Consider the following 14,732-nt stretch of genomic DNA (forward strand, 5'->3'; position numbering starts at 1 on the left):
GACCCCGCGAAAACCACCCTGGCGCATGCAGATGACGTCAAAACCCAGCGACAAGCTTATTAGCAGCTAGCTGAGTAACGGCTAGTCGAAGGAGTCGAGCTGACGTGAACTCACTTTCCGTTACCGAGATAATCCGCTACTGAAACCCAGAGACAGCAGGTAGGAAACACACGCTGCTGTGTTATCAGGTTAGATTTGGCGCCATGGCTGTATTATAGTACCAGCAGCGCCAGTGTAATCAACGGAATCTCATCTGCTAGCTAGTCAGTCGTTAGCAGCGTGCCCGTTGTGATTTGGCGAACACGTCACGCCGAGTTCCTTTTAAAATATCTGCAAGACAACACAGCTTCGCTTCTGACTTATGCCGAACGAAATGTAGAACAAAAGTTAAGACATGTAGTCAACTGCCAGGAACCATTCTCCAATTCGGCATAGGTTACATAGTCCAAGTAGTCTTTGAAAATATTTAATGTAAGCTTTATTGTCGGGTTCGCCCTTTATCACATTCTTTTCTTGCACTAAGTACGTTAGTGGCAGCCGGCGGCGAGTAGATTATAAGATAAACCAGTTGTTTAATGTACGTTCAGATGCTGTCCGTTAAGTTATCCATAAGCCGAACTTTCAAAAAAGATTTCCGGGTTTCTCTATGCTGCTAAATTTACTTCCAACATCTTCTTTGTGGTCCCAGTATGAAACCTTAAACTCCCAAAAAATCCGCTGGACTATTGTGTCTTTTCCACTTGAAGGTGTAGACACACGTTAGCCAAACGCAAGCCGAGGCTGCAGTGTTTTATTTTGTGGTTTGTATTTTGTTGGCATTCTAACAGGCTAAGCTAGCCAGAGTTTCATGTTCAAAGTGACCTTTTTAAAATGAGCTACGCTGTTTCAAACTGATTTTCTGCGCACTGTCAGCTGCTACTTGTGTTCTTTTATGCACAAGGGTGTTTAGTGTTTGCCGGCAGATACTGTCATTGCTGATACAGTCACGCTGAGTTATACTTAGCCTGAGTTGCTAGAACATTCTAGCTGTAATGCAGTGTGCCTTTGGTGGAAAGCACCTACAACCAAGCAAGGGTTTCCTTGGCATCTTCTTGCTTTTTCTTTCAGGTCTCTCTTCCTCAGTGAGCACAGAGAGGTCTGAGCCTCTGTCACCATGACAGACAACAAGCGCCTCGCCTTCTCCATCATCCAGTTCCTCCACGATCAGCTACATTCAGGGAATCTGTCATCAGGCGCTCAGGAGAGTCTGGAAGGTGAATCCTCAAACATCAACAAAATCCCACCTTTCCTTTCACTTAGGTTCCAAGCACACTGCTGTACATGTTAAGGTTAGGTGGTATCACTTCAAAAGTATATCATTATTGTAGTATTTTTGTGGCAAAAACACCAGTTTGTGTGCAGTCTCTGGTAGCATTCAAAAATAAAGCAAGCTGGCAGATTAAAATGCTCAACAGGCACTCTGTGGTCTGTGTTGATGAATGAAACTCCACTTTGCACAAATTATCATATAAATATCAAAGTCATATTGCAGACCTGCTCCTCTATAAGTTGAAAACATTGATAAATTGTCAAATACAGTAAAAAACAAACAAACAAAAAAAACAACACAACAGCTTCCGTCATTGATTTGTCATATACTCAGACTGTCCGGCCTGAAACTTCTTTGAATGTGTTATTTTAGAAATCTTTACATCTCTTACCAGAAGTTTTTGTGTTGTTAAATACTTCAAAAATGCAATCAGTCAAGTGACAATATACAACAGATTAAAGCTGTGATTTACTGCCTGTACTTTCTGATCTGTAACATTTACACTCTAATTTTTATTGCCATCTGTACTGAGATGCTGCTGTGTCGAGCCAGTAGCTGAAGACAAGATCAAATCCTGATCACCAATGTCTGAAGGATCTGTCGACTTCTGGACTTGTCTTGATTATTTTGATTTGTGTTTTTTTTTTTTTGTCTGTTGACATAATTTTGCTGTTCTCCAGTTGCTGTTCAGTGTTTGGAGACGGCCTTCGAAGTTTCCACCGATGACCAAAGTCTCGCTGTCCCCATAACGTTACCAGAGATCTTTGCCTCAGCCACAGCCAAGGTAGACTTGGAGAACTGGCTTTTCTGAGAGTCTTTAAACAAAAACAAAACAAAACATCAAATTCACAGATTTTTTTTCTTTGTTTTTTAATTTACAAAGTACTAAATATTTTCTGTAGCCTGTTGTTTTTCTGCCATGGTGTGTCTGGGGACCAGTCAGATACCCACATATGTTAAATTTAGTGTCATATTTGGCCCAAAAGTGGAAAATCTTTGTATTTTTGTGGTTTAAAAAAAAGCCACTGTTTGACATGAACACTGACTGAAACCTATATATATATCTCCATCCCTTCTCTATATACCGCTTTATCCTCACTAGGGTACCGGGGGGTGCTGGAGCCTATATTCTAAATATATATTTAGAACTTAATCTATCCATGTCCTGCTGCATGGACATGTAACATAATAACAAATAACCTCAGGTATTCCATCATAGTTCCTGAAGAAGCTTAAAAAAAGTCAGATTTCCCTTGTTGAACATGCAGAAACCCTGAAACAGAGGATGAACATTTTCTTCACAAACACTTTGTTCATATGAACAGATGAATGTGTGTGTGTGACATATAGCTCCAGAATTAGGTCCATATTTATTTCTTTAGCTGTTGTGTTGTTTTGCATGACATCATATGTGACTCAGTGTTTGTGTCTGGAACAGTTTCCAGCTCAGTCGGCAGCCAACAACAATTCCACCCCAGACTCCCCCTCTGAGGAACAGAGAGCCGAGGCCGAGAGGCTCAAAAGTGACGGTGAGTCATAAAATACAGCACATATTAACACAGTTCATCAGATGTACAGTCACCTGAATGTAATGGGTACATTTTGCCTCAACTGCAGGTAATGATCAAATGAAGGTGGAGAACTTTGCAGCTGCTGTTGAGTTTTACTCAAAGGCCATCGCCATCAACCCTCAGAATGCAGTCTACTACTGCAACAGGTTGGTGTCCGTCTGCTCTCCTTCATCTTCAGAAAAAGTTTAGTGGTAATAAAGTGGATGAACTACAAGCGCAAATTTATCATTTATTAAGCCACACTCAGACTTAAGTTCCTAAATCTTTAATAAAGATGCTTTTCTGTCAGTTTGTAACTTATTTGCTGTAATTGTACGGGGAAAATAAGCACAGTGCAAAGCTGAAATGTAGTCCATTAGCAGTGTATCCCTCTTCTTTATACAGTTTTAGATTAACTCCTGCTCTCAAAGTAAATTATTCAGCTTTTTATCTATAAACGCTCAGAGTATTCTTCCAAGAGCAGATCCTCTATATGAATACGTTTTTAAACTTCGGTTAAAGTTGATTTCAAGTGAATGTTTTATATTAGAAAACAAAAAAACGTCATGAAGCTGTGTTTCAGGATGAAAAAAATGGAAAATACCCAATTTGAAGTACAAGCTGACATATAATTTACTCTTTGTCTGAATTTTGTATTTACCTTTACATGGATAAAGACGTTGCGACCATAAATTGATACAGTGATGGAACAAAGTGGTGCATAATGATTAACCAGAATGAATTAAAGGGTAGGAAGCCTACAACCACACCTAATGTGAAGTGAACATGAAGGAGCTGCTGTGTTGTTCTCTGCAGGGCTGCAGCTTACAGTAAACTAGGGAACTACGCTGGAGCTGTGCAGGACTGCGAACAAGCCATCAGCATCGACCCCAACTACAGCAAAGCATATGGTCGTATGGGGTAGGACACCGCATCCTCTCGGTTTAATATGATATTACTCATTGATACCTTATCAAGAAATCACTGCTAGATGGGCTCAACAGCATATTAGCTGGGAAAACATTTAGAGATGGAGCTTTAAATATACTCCAGTAATCTGAATCCAATAAAACATTAATTCATTGAGTTGTTCTGCAATAAATAAACAGGCTACGTCATTGTTCAACCCACAGACATGTTCTGACCATAGATTAATCATTTTCTGGTTCCAGCTTCTCAAATGTGTAACATTTCTTGCTTTTGTGTCCAAGTGCAAACAATTTCCTTCAGTGATAGTAAATGATCAACAACTGATTTGTCATTAAAAATGAATGAAATGCAGAGGATGGTTTTCCACAGGTAAATAATGGAGCTCTTTCTTTGTTCTTGTGCTGCAGTTTGGCTCTGGCCAGCCTCAACAAACACACAGAAGCAGTCAGTTACTATAAGAAAGCACTGGAGCTTGACCCCGACAATGACACCTATAAAACCAACCTGAAGATTGCTGAGGAGAAGATGGAGACGTCCAGTCCGGTAAGGAGGAACGACATGAGAGCGGGTGAGTGGTCATTCAGTGTTTGTTCTGTGCTTATATGAATGTGTCTCTGCTCTCAGACTGCAGGAATGGGCGGAGTCGATCTGGCTGGTTTGCTCAGTAACCCTGGCTTCATGAACATGGTGAATAACAGCACATCACTAATGCAAACCTTTCTTTGGTACTTGTTGCCTCAGTGCTTATTGTTTTTGGTAATGTCCCTTTTTCTCTGCAGGCGTCGTCTCTGATGAACAACCCTCAGGTTCAGCAGCTGTAAGTCCATCCCTGGCAGTCAGCTGTTGCTATTTCTCTTTGCATTTCCAGAGTTAACTTCTTATCTGCTTTCTGTCTTCCAGGATGTCAGGGATGATGTCAGGGGCGTACGGCGGGATGGGAGGAGGAGGAGGTGGTGCAGGAGGTGGAGGTGGTGCAGGAGGTGCAGGAGGTGGAGGAGGTCCAGTGCCCGGAGCTGCATCAGCTGGCGATCTATCAGGACTCATCCAGGCGTACGTACCTGAGCAGGGGGTTTGGGATTACAGCTGTTTGCTGATGATGTTAACACGTGTTGGTGCTGTTTGTGTTGCAGCGGTCAGCAGTTCGCTCAGCAGATGCAGCAGCAGAATCCCGAACTCATTGAACAGCTGAGAAGTCAAATCCGCAACCGAACGCCCAGCGCCGGGAACGAGGAGCAGCCGTGACGCTCAGTAAATACACACCGACTCAGTCTAAAACACAGCAGCTGAAATCTGCAGACCCACAGAAAACCACAAAAAGCAGTTTTGCTTCAGTGAGAATGAGCAACAAGATAACTAGACGAGCCCCCAGTAGAGGGCAGAACCATGCCCATGCATGATACTCTGTATCAATTCTGATCATCCTACGTATATCCCTTCCTACTTGATCTGCTGACCTCTAACTCCACAACTGAGCAGGGGACCTTACACTGATCTTCAGTGCCAAGTTTGATTATCCTGACTTCAGCACTTGCAGAGATATCGGACCGGACATATCCACATACATACTTACCAAACCAGATACCGAAGCGAATGCAGTAACCCCGCTGACGTACGTCAGGCGTGGTTAATTATGCCAGTAATAATAATGTGGTGTTATAAAAATATTCAATCTGTGCTTATAAAAATCAAAAAACATACTTCTTATAGCTTTTTGCATTGCTGCAGTCTCGCTGTGCATTGATACTTTATTCCCAACACTTGTGCAAGCTATGTAACGCTCCCTTGAAATTCTAATCTGTGAACGTGTCGAATACCATCTGCGATGAGCGTGGAATCTCGTGAAACAAGGTCCTCTTAACTACAATTTCATTTTGCGGAAGCAGATGAAGTTACAGTCTGCTGAACAGTGCTGGTGGAGAGTGATGATTGTGTTGTTGTGGTTAAAGTAAACCATGCTCCCAATAATTGTTAAATCAATTCTTTAATGAAAGGAAGAGAAAGCTGTGTATTATTTAGACCAAAAAACCTAAGCCTCCAGCAGCTCACAAGCATCCTGGATGTAGATCTCTAATGCAGTCAAACGTTACTTCCAGCTGCTTTGTTTCTGTTTCCATTTAGTCAGATTGAAAACAAAACTGATTAAAAAAAACATGACTTTTTCCTCAATAAAACTCAGAACTTCTCCTGATTTTCATATGAATAGACCTTTGCATTACTGGCAGGCTTTTAATGTGGAAATATGAACAGAATGAGCAGAATTAATGTTTTTCAGGTGTGAGGAGACTGTTGTACCGTACTAGAGGTAGATGAGTGGAAATCGATTAAAATTATGTAGAATTTATAACATGAACAGATAAACATCAAATTAAAAGTGTGAATAGGAAATAGGGAAATTAAAAACACCGTGGTTATCTAAATTTTCTTGTTCTGCACAATTTATAACAAAAACTTAAATATAAGCTGTGTTCCCTTATTTATTTACACATTGTATGAATTGATAGTGATTTAGACAAGCGACTGATCTTCTGTTTCTCATCTGTTTCAGATTAAATAGGTTTGTATGAGGAGGAGAAGACATACGCACCGTCTGACCTTTTTTCTGTCTGACCTGGATCATTATTACTCGAAGGACTAAAAGGAAGTTTTTGTTGTTCCATCACTGAATAATTCCTGCATGAGAGAGATGGAGCGAGGTGTCCCACTTTATTCAGGAGCCACATCACCAAAAAACTCCGCCCACTTCCTGCGGCTCTGTGTGGTTTTTAGGAGGAATGTGTCAAAATCAAATTAATGCTAAACCATGAAGTTCTAATAGGAACTTGGATCTAGATGTTAAACAAATGTAGAGGCTTGAAAATGTCTGGCTTTCCCCTAAAAACTACACAGTGTGACTTTAAATGAAATATGTTGGTCCAGTACCGTGATCATGATGGAGTGTGTGTCTGTGAATGAATGACTGTCTGGGTAAAATTAGTGTAAATAAACTAATAACTCCTCGGTCACATGGAGCTGTGAGGAGGCAGCAGGAGGCTGTTTGAACACAGTTTAATTAAAGAGAGCATCTCAACATTTTACCCTGCCTTGTCTCCCGTCTGATGATTCAGCTCAGTTTTAACTGTCAAACGGTTGAGGGATTTAGGTTGTAGTCATTAGTTTAATTGAAAGTCTCTTGAGCATCGCTCTGGTTTTCTAGAAAGCTTCAAACAGCAGAAGTAAATAAATGAGGAGGCACTAGATAAAACCAGACAACACTGGTTCCAAAATGTAGTCGACTCTTTGCCATAAACGTTTTCAACTTGACAGACAGAAATGCAAAAACAAACGCGAAGACACAAAATAACCATAAGTAAAGATATTTTGAAAAGTTAAAGTCATGAATGGTCGATCAAAGTTGAAGGCAACCGAATGTTAAATACTAGTGATTGGTGAGATTTCTTGCTAAAATCCAGAGTTTTTTCCTGCCTCTTTGGTGTGTGACTGCACACAACAGTAATCATGATTGGTGAGTGCAAGCAATGAGTCGGTGTTACTTCAATTGACAGATATCTGTGCAGTTTACTGTTTTTTTTTGCCCATTTTAAACAAAAAATATCTATTCCACTTGATAAATAAAACCTCTATTAAACCTTATTGGATATGCAAAAAAAAATGTACCTATGCAGAAAAACTTCAATTGTTTGGGACTGGTATACATTACAGGCAGAATGAACATCTTGATTTCAAAACTCAACATGCTCTAACTTTGTTTTCGTGCTTTTTGTTCATGCCCATGTTTGATAGAACCTCTCTGCATTTATCTTTGAGTGTTGATAGGTGAGTACTGGCGATGTGTAACTGTTGGTAGTAGATAGTACTGTGAGTGGGACACTGCTCCAGACAACAGAGTGACCACCGATTGAGAGGTTCGCTGCATTAGAGTCAAAGCCCCAGATTGAGGTGTCTGTTTCTTTCTCAAGGAATGAATGACTGAAAATGACAATAGGGTAACGGCAAACAATGAATAAGCTAGTTGAGTCAGGTTTACACCCTATTACTCCAATGTGATGTTGTGCAATGTGCACAGTGTTTTTGGAAACAACTGAATTAGTGAAACAACAAAACAATTACAAATGCCACTATGCAGTATACATTTTCAATTATCTTAATGAACTTGACAAGTGACTTTGCAGCACACATCTATTTTATTGTTTAAAAAGTACAACTGTAGAGAACATAAAGTCTAAACATTAGGTCAAAACCCATTAGTATACATCATTTTTTAAATGAATATATGTTCAAGTGAAAAATAAGATTTAAAAAAAATCACAATAAAATAAAACATATACACAAACTGGGCACTTACATGCAGGGAAGATGATGTATGCACAACATTAGAAAAAGAAACAAGAAATACGCATAAGAACTGTTGATATTCTACAGATTCTTCTCCATGCAGAAATTTACGATAATAAAGAAAAATACTAATATTGCGGCTGCACAGTGGAGTAGTGGTTAGCATTTTCGCTTTGCAGCAAGAAGATCCCCGGTTCAAATCCCGGCCTGGGATCTTTCTGCAAGGAGTTTGCATGTTGTCCCTGTGCATGCGTGAGTTTTCTCCGGACGCTCCGGCTTCCTCCCACAGTCCAAAAAAACATGCTGATGTTAATTGATTACTCTAAATTGCCTGTAGGTGTGAATGTGATTGTTTGTCTGTATGTGTAGCCTTGCGACAGACTGGCGACTTCTCCAGGGTCTCCTCTGCCTTCGCCCGAGTCAGCTGAGATAGGCTCCAGCAACCCTAGTGAGGATAAAGCGGTGTTTAGAGAATGGATGGTTGGACTAATATTGCGTACTACGTCACCGGAAATCCACCACTCAGCGCTCTGTGGGTACGTGACGTAAGGCGGAAGTGTTTGTCATACACCTGCAGAGGAAGCAGACAAATCTTCTGAAGGTAAACATGGCGTGACTGATGTTTGCGCTTTAATGTGTTTCTGCTAAGCTGAACACCCCATGTAGTCTGAAAAACAGAGAAAAATAGCCGATTTATTTTATTTTCGGAATGCTGCGGTTTGAGTTGGCCTCTTTTGCTGCTCAGTAGCTAACCAGCTAACGAACGATAGCAGTAAAGTTAGCCGCTGTTAGCCAGCGGAAATTAGGTTATAGTGTGTTTAATTTATACCTTAAATTTAGTTTCACAAGCTTTAAGAAGTTAAACCATGCACGTTAACCGTCTTATTAAAATATTAAAGCTATGTCACAACAGTGTACACGATTATTGTAATGTTGTTAGCAGTAAGTTGGCGTGACAACCTTTTATTTTGATATTCCTCATACAAAGCTGAATGTGTCTCGGATAGTTTGACGTGTTCGGTCCCTACAGCGAAATTATTTACATAAAAACCGACAGAAACAACTAAAAACAGTCAGTTTGTGGGTTTATCTCTACGGTGACGGTGTTTCACGGTGTTTGTGTTCAGACTGAAATCAGTTATGGTGAAAACAAAATAAGGACGTATTTTGAAAGGAGGACAGTTACTAATGAGAACATGAAACATAAGATAGTAGAAAATCCGGTTTGAAGCCTTTCAAACACCGAAACTTTAAGCTGCAGCAGCCATGTTCTTCAGTGTCTGTAAATGAGGTCAGGAAGGAATCTGTATGTGGGATCAGATCAAAAATACAGCTCCATGTGTAATGTTGTTACAGGAGAAAATTCAGAGGCTATCATTTTTTAATTAATTAATTAATTGGTCTGAAAGAGCGTTAAATATCCTAGTAAAGCTTCAGCACCGTTTAAACTCATTTTCAGGTTTATGAAACTTTGTTTTGCAGTTTAAAGAGACAGAGAGGCTACGAAATGACACAAAACAACTGCAAAGAGACACAGAATGACCATAGAGATCTCCAAAAACAGCCAAAACAGATGCAATACAACCCCAGACTGGTTTATTCAGCACCTTCCTGCTCACTAACAGTCCGTCTTTGTTGCCAGTGAAGTGTGTGTGATGGCGTTCCGTTGGCTGTAGCATCTGTGCAGCGTCGGGATGGAGATCCTGGTGGCCAAGCTGCTTGGCCTGCTGGGACTGTTTGGCCTTATGCTGGCTGGCGTGCTGGTCCCAGTGCGGCTTCTGCTGGTCGACTACGACAAGGCACACAGGTACAGGAGGGCACTGTCACTGTGCAACTCATTTGGAGGAGGTGTGTTCCTCGCAACATGTTTCAACGCTCTGCTGCCTGCGGTCAGAGACCAGGTAACCACACACCTTCCTATACCTTTGAGGACTCTCAATGATACAGTACATTCATTATCGGTTTCTAATGTTAGTTCAGACTTCAGGAAATCAGCACTACAGCATTTCACAGTTGTTGTAATCTGCTCTGTCTGGATAATGTACAGCTTCTTTGTTTTTCAACCTAACTCATGATACACATTTTGAAGTGTTTTCTCTGCTGCACTGAAATCATACAATCAAATTTTATGTACCTGCAAGAGTTGCCTCATTGTGAACATATTTTCTTTGTGTGAGTGTTTCACCTTTCTTATGCAGTCATGGTTTTACATCCTCAGGTGGACGACGTGTTCAAGAAGCTGCAGATCAACAGTGATTATCCGCTGGCTGAGACGATGATGATGCTTGGCTTCTTCCTCACCGTCTTCGTGGAGCAGGCCATCCTCACATTTAGGAAGGAGAAGCCGTCCTTCATCGACTTGGAGACCTTCAATGCTGGTGGCTCCGAGGCCGGCAGTGATTCTGAGTATGACACTCCCTTCATCTCCGCAACACGGGGTTCACCAGGCGGTGGCAGCGGTCGGCGCGCCCATGGACACCAACACGGACACTTTAGCCCGGCCGAGCTGGTGGGGGCGGGGCCTCTGCGACTGGCCAGCCTGGTCCTGGCTCTGTCAGCACACTCTGTGTTTGAGGGCTTGGCACTCGGCTTGCAGAAGGACCTTGTAAAGCTGGGAAGCCTCTTCCTGGGCGTGGCTGTGCACGAGACCCTTGCTGCCATTGCCCTCGGCGTGAGTGTGGCGAAGGCTTCGCTTGGCATGAAGGATGCCGCCAAGCTGGGTGTCACAGTCAGCTTGATGATCCCGCTGGGCATCGTGGTGGGGATGGGCATTGAATCAACTCAGACGCTGGCAGGCAGCATTGTGTCGGTGGTGCTGCAGGGGCTCGCTGCCGGAACCTTCCTGTTCGTCACGTTCTTTGAGATCCTGTCCCAAGAGCTGGATGACAAGCAGGACCGCTTGCTCAAAGTGCTGTTCCTCGTCCTCGGCTACGCAGTGCTCGCCGCGCTCGTCTTCATCAAGTGGTGACAGAGAGGAAGTGGAGAGTGATACCAACTAAGTTTTTACTTTCAGGTGCAATTGTAGAAAGTTCTTGTCAATAGTTAGTGCGTTATCGACAGTGGATGGCTGTCGGCATACTGAGGAGTCCTGTGGGCAAGATCAGCAGCAAAATGTATTTTAGCCACTTAAAAGAATCCATATCAGTTTGTGTACACTATTTTTATAATGTTTTCACCATTTTATTTATTTGGCCTTATCTTAACACGTGAACCAATGTGTTAAAACACCAAAGTTGCATGATAACACAAATAGATGAGGCAGTTGAGGCAGTAACAGATCACTAACTCCGGGCTGTGTGACGTAAAATCGTTATTTTTATTCATGGAGTCTGGTGGCTTTGATGAGATTCAAATCACTCCTTCATTTCCCTGTTGGAAAGTGCTGTCTGATAGCAATAACTCCATGAAGATATTCTAAATGCAGTGTAACCTTAAAGTAATACAGTTTTTTTTGTTTTTTGGATGCTACAATACATTTAGCTGCAGTTCATTGCTTATCTCCATGCATGCCCTCCTGTCTGCTTTAAAGAAACCAAACTAACCCTTTGATGAAGGATGCCTGAGTGGAGCTGAGGGAGGCAGCACCAGCTGAATGAACTGACAGTTTCAGCATCACAAGCTCTCAGTTGTCCTCTGAAGGAAAGCTCAGCTGTGACTGTGGAGTTTTTAATATTGCAGAGTAAGGTGACCCCCTGTGAAGCCCCCTGAGGATAGAACAGTTTAATAATGTGTTAGTTACAGCCGTACGTTCTCCTGTCGACTGCCAGCCAGAAATGAACGACAACTCAGCTGGAATCATAGAAAACACACTGGATGTTTCCTCTTTATAGTTTGTTATAAGCCATTTATGAAACGTTTGTACGCCCTTTAGAAATGTAGATCAGGACTTTCTTAGCATATTTTTATAAACCTTTCAGTTCAGTAAACTACAGTGAGCTCAGGTCCGGACTGTTGGACCCTCATTAGAGATTCGGCAGGATGGAGCTAAAGCTACGTCCACGGATATATAACAGTGTCTGCATTCGTCCTGCTGCTTCTCACCACACAGTGAAGGGATTTAGTCAAGTTGGCGACGCTCAGCTTCTCCACTATTTTGTTTAGTTTCTGTATGTAGTGGAGTGAAGTCATAAACCGTTTCAGCTCTCAACTCGCTGTCATTCACACTACGTCACAGGATATTTATATAAGGTGGAACTTACCAAAGTTTAATCCTGCTTTTTCTATGATTTGTGGTAACATAATCAAAAAAAATGTTTGATTGTTTTGATGGTGTGGTCAGTGAGAAAGAGATAAAATGTCAGATTAAAAATATACATATTTTTTTTGCAAGGTATAGACTTTACTTTTAAGATAATTTTTCTTCATTCTAGTGAATATTATTTTGTTATCAAAGATGTTGTATTTGATTATAATGCCAAAGATCTGATACTATATCAGTTAATTTGTTTCTCTCTACAGAAATTTAAACATGAGTCAATAACTGTTTTCTTTTCTACCTGCCAATCAGAGGTACACGTGCAGATCAAGAAAGGCAGAGCTAGTGAGATTTTTATCCTGTAACATGTTGTCAACATTACTAAGAAGAACTCTGGGAGCAACAAACAGCAGCTTCTTTGTTTGTTAAGCAAATTAAAAGTAAATGGTAAAATATTCAGACTAATAATACGACAGCAAACATCAGCTCTTCTGTTCAGTCACCAGTCTGACACGGTGTTAACCAACAAACTCAAAAATGATGTGCACTCTCCACCTCTGCTGTTCTTGAAAGCAAACATTTTAAGTAACTTATAAAAATCTGTATTTTAGGAAGTGTGCGAGGAGCTTTTTGTATTTTATAAACACTATTTTGTTTCCTTGATTCTCTACAGCAAGTTAGCACAACCTATAGAGACAATAAAAACTAGAGCTGCAACGATTAATTCAGAAGTTGTCAACTATTTCTGATAACGGTTTAATAGGACTGAGTAAATTTTAAGGAGAAAAGTTAAACTTCTCCGATTTCAATTTCCTAAAAGTGAATGTTTCTTTACTCCTCTGTGACGGTAGATAAAACAAGATATTTGTCAGCTTGAGCTTTGGGAAGCACAGGTCAGCATTTTTCTGGCTTTTGTAGACAAAACAACCAATCGATTACTTTCAGAAATGACCAGCTGATTAATTGACACTGAAAATATTTAATTATATAAATAATAGACTTGATCAACTAGAGGGGAAATGCAGTTTTAACACTAACAACTTTAAGTTGTACACACTCAAAGAAGGTACCTAGGAAACACAAGAAGCCGGATCTTTTGCTTCCAATGAATTAATGATTCAGCTTCCCTTTATTTCTGCACTTCGGGAATAGATTAATATGTGGGGACAGATTCTGGTTTGATTCATTAAACCAAAGAATATTTTCCTCTCTGACACAATCACAAAACAACAAACATACAGCATGACAATCAGTCCTTAATTTAAATATGGATGTACTAGCTGTTGTATTAAACTTTTGAAAAAATTGGCTTAACTAATGAGCTACTAGAAATGTTTGATTAGCAGACACATGTTTGACAAAATGTGCTTGAAACCCAAAAAACTGTAAAAACAAAAGTACAGTTTGAATCTGTGAATATTCATGATGTCCTCCCAAATCTTTCTCCACCGTCATGGAGGGTCTTCCAGTTACCCGAAAGAACCTCAATGAGACAAGGAGAGAGAAACCCAGGTGCATCATGTGCTGAAGTGATTTCTCTCATGTCTATCCTGCTGTTCAGTTGCTCTTAGTCAGTCCTCTGCTGTTTTTTTTAGACCTGTTAACCTCCACACAAACACTGAAGCTCCCTGTGCTTGTACTGTCAATTGTTTACTCTTGTCATGATGCTGATCAGTTTTATATTTATGATGGTTTGTGTCACCTCACCTTAGTGTGGTATTCCAGGTTTTCAGGCGTGATTTTTCTCCTGTTAGTTTCAATTAAACAAATGATTATCAGATTCTATGTGTTGGTATCACCTCATTAATCTAAAGTCCAGCTTTGCTTGTGGGGAACATCAGAGGACTACGACGAATCAGGAATAATGGGTTTGAAGGTTTAAGTCTGAGCTATCAGTATCATAAAGGTGGTTCTATTTTAACCTGCTAGATCACCATAGTAACGGATGCTGCACAGCTAGGATGCTCCAGCGAAGTTTGTGTTCAGAGTTTCGTACTTAACCCTCCTGTTGTCCTGTGGGTCAAAACTCACCCGTTTTAAAGTTTGAAAATGTGGAAAAAATACACACAGGGTGTCCCAAAAAATGTATACACCTTTTAGCAGCCGATAACTAACTAACCTCACACCACTGGACTTCTTTTTATGGGGATACCTAAAAGACAAAGTCTATGCAATGAGACCTGCAACAGTCACTGAATTGAGAGCAACCATTGAACGTGAATGCACGCAAATACCAAAGGACTTGTTTCATGATGTGTGCTGTTCCATCGCTTGGCGTTGTCGGCAGTGTCTGGACCAGAACGGACATCAGTTTGAGAACAGGAGGTGACAAAACAATAGAATGATGTTTGTAAATTCTTTTACATGTTGAAAATTAAACAAATTATAATAAATACCTAGTTTACTTTGAAGTCTA

At 40.8% G+C, this 14,732-nt stretch overlaps 2 protein-coding genes across 2 annotated transcripts; both read left to right on the plus strand.

The window, feature by feature from the left end:
- Nucleotides 1-16: 16 nt before the first annotated feature.
- On the plus strand, nucleotides 17-6,863 carry sgta (small glutamine rich tetratricopeptide repeat co-chaperone alpha). The gene is made up of 12 exons (XM_022194713.2): nucleotides 17-159; nucleotides 1,108-1,253; nucleotides 1,990-2,093; nucleotides 2,748-2,838; nucleotides 2,927-3,026; nucleotides 3,676-3,780; nucleotides 4,197-4,332; nucleotides 4,414-4,476; nucleotides 4,569-4,606; nucleotides 4,690-4,839; nucleotides 4,920-5,037; nucleotides 6,335-6,863. The coding sequence occupies exons 2-11, from the start codon at nucleotides 1,154-1,156 to the stop codon at nucleotides 5,029-5,031; spliced, it is 999 nt and encodes a 332-aa protein (XP_022050405.1). The 5' UTR covers nucleotides 17-159; nucleotides 1,108-1,153; the 3' UTR covers nucleotides 5,032-5,037; nucleotides 6,335-6,863.
- A 130-nt stretch (nucleotides 6,864-6,993) lies between these two features.
- Nucleotides 6,994-14,732, plus strand: LOC110951576 (zinc transporter ZIP3). The gene is made up of 3 exons (XM_022194711.2): nucleotides 6,994-8,722; nucleotides 9,764-10,022; nucleotides 10,340-14,732. Exons 2-3 carry the CDS (start codon nucleotides 9,816-9,818, stop codon nucleotides 11,087-11,089), a joined length of 957 nt encoding a protein of 318 aa, XP_022050403.2. The 5' UTR covers nucleotides 6,994-8,722; nucleotides 9,764-9,815; the 3' UTR covers nucleotides 11,090-14,732.

This window comes from Acanthochromis polyacanthus, chromosome 4 (genome assembly GCF_021347895.1).
Source record: "Acanthochromis polyacanthus isolate Apoly-LR-REF ecotype Palm Island chromosome 4, KAUST_Apoly_ChrSc, whole genome shotgun sequence".
Classification (NCBI taxonomy): domain Eukaryota; kingdom Metazoa; phylum Chordata; class Actinopteri; family Pomacentridae; genus Acanthochromis; species Acanthochromis polyacanthus.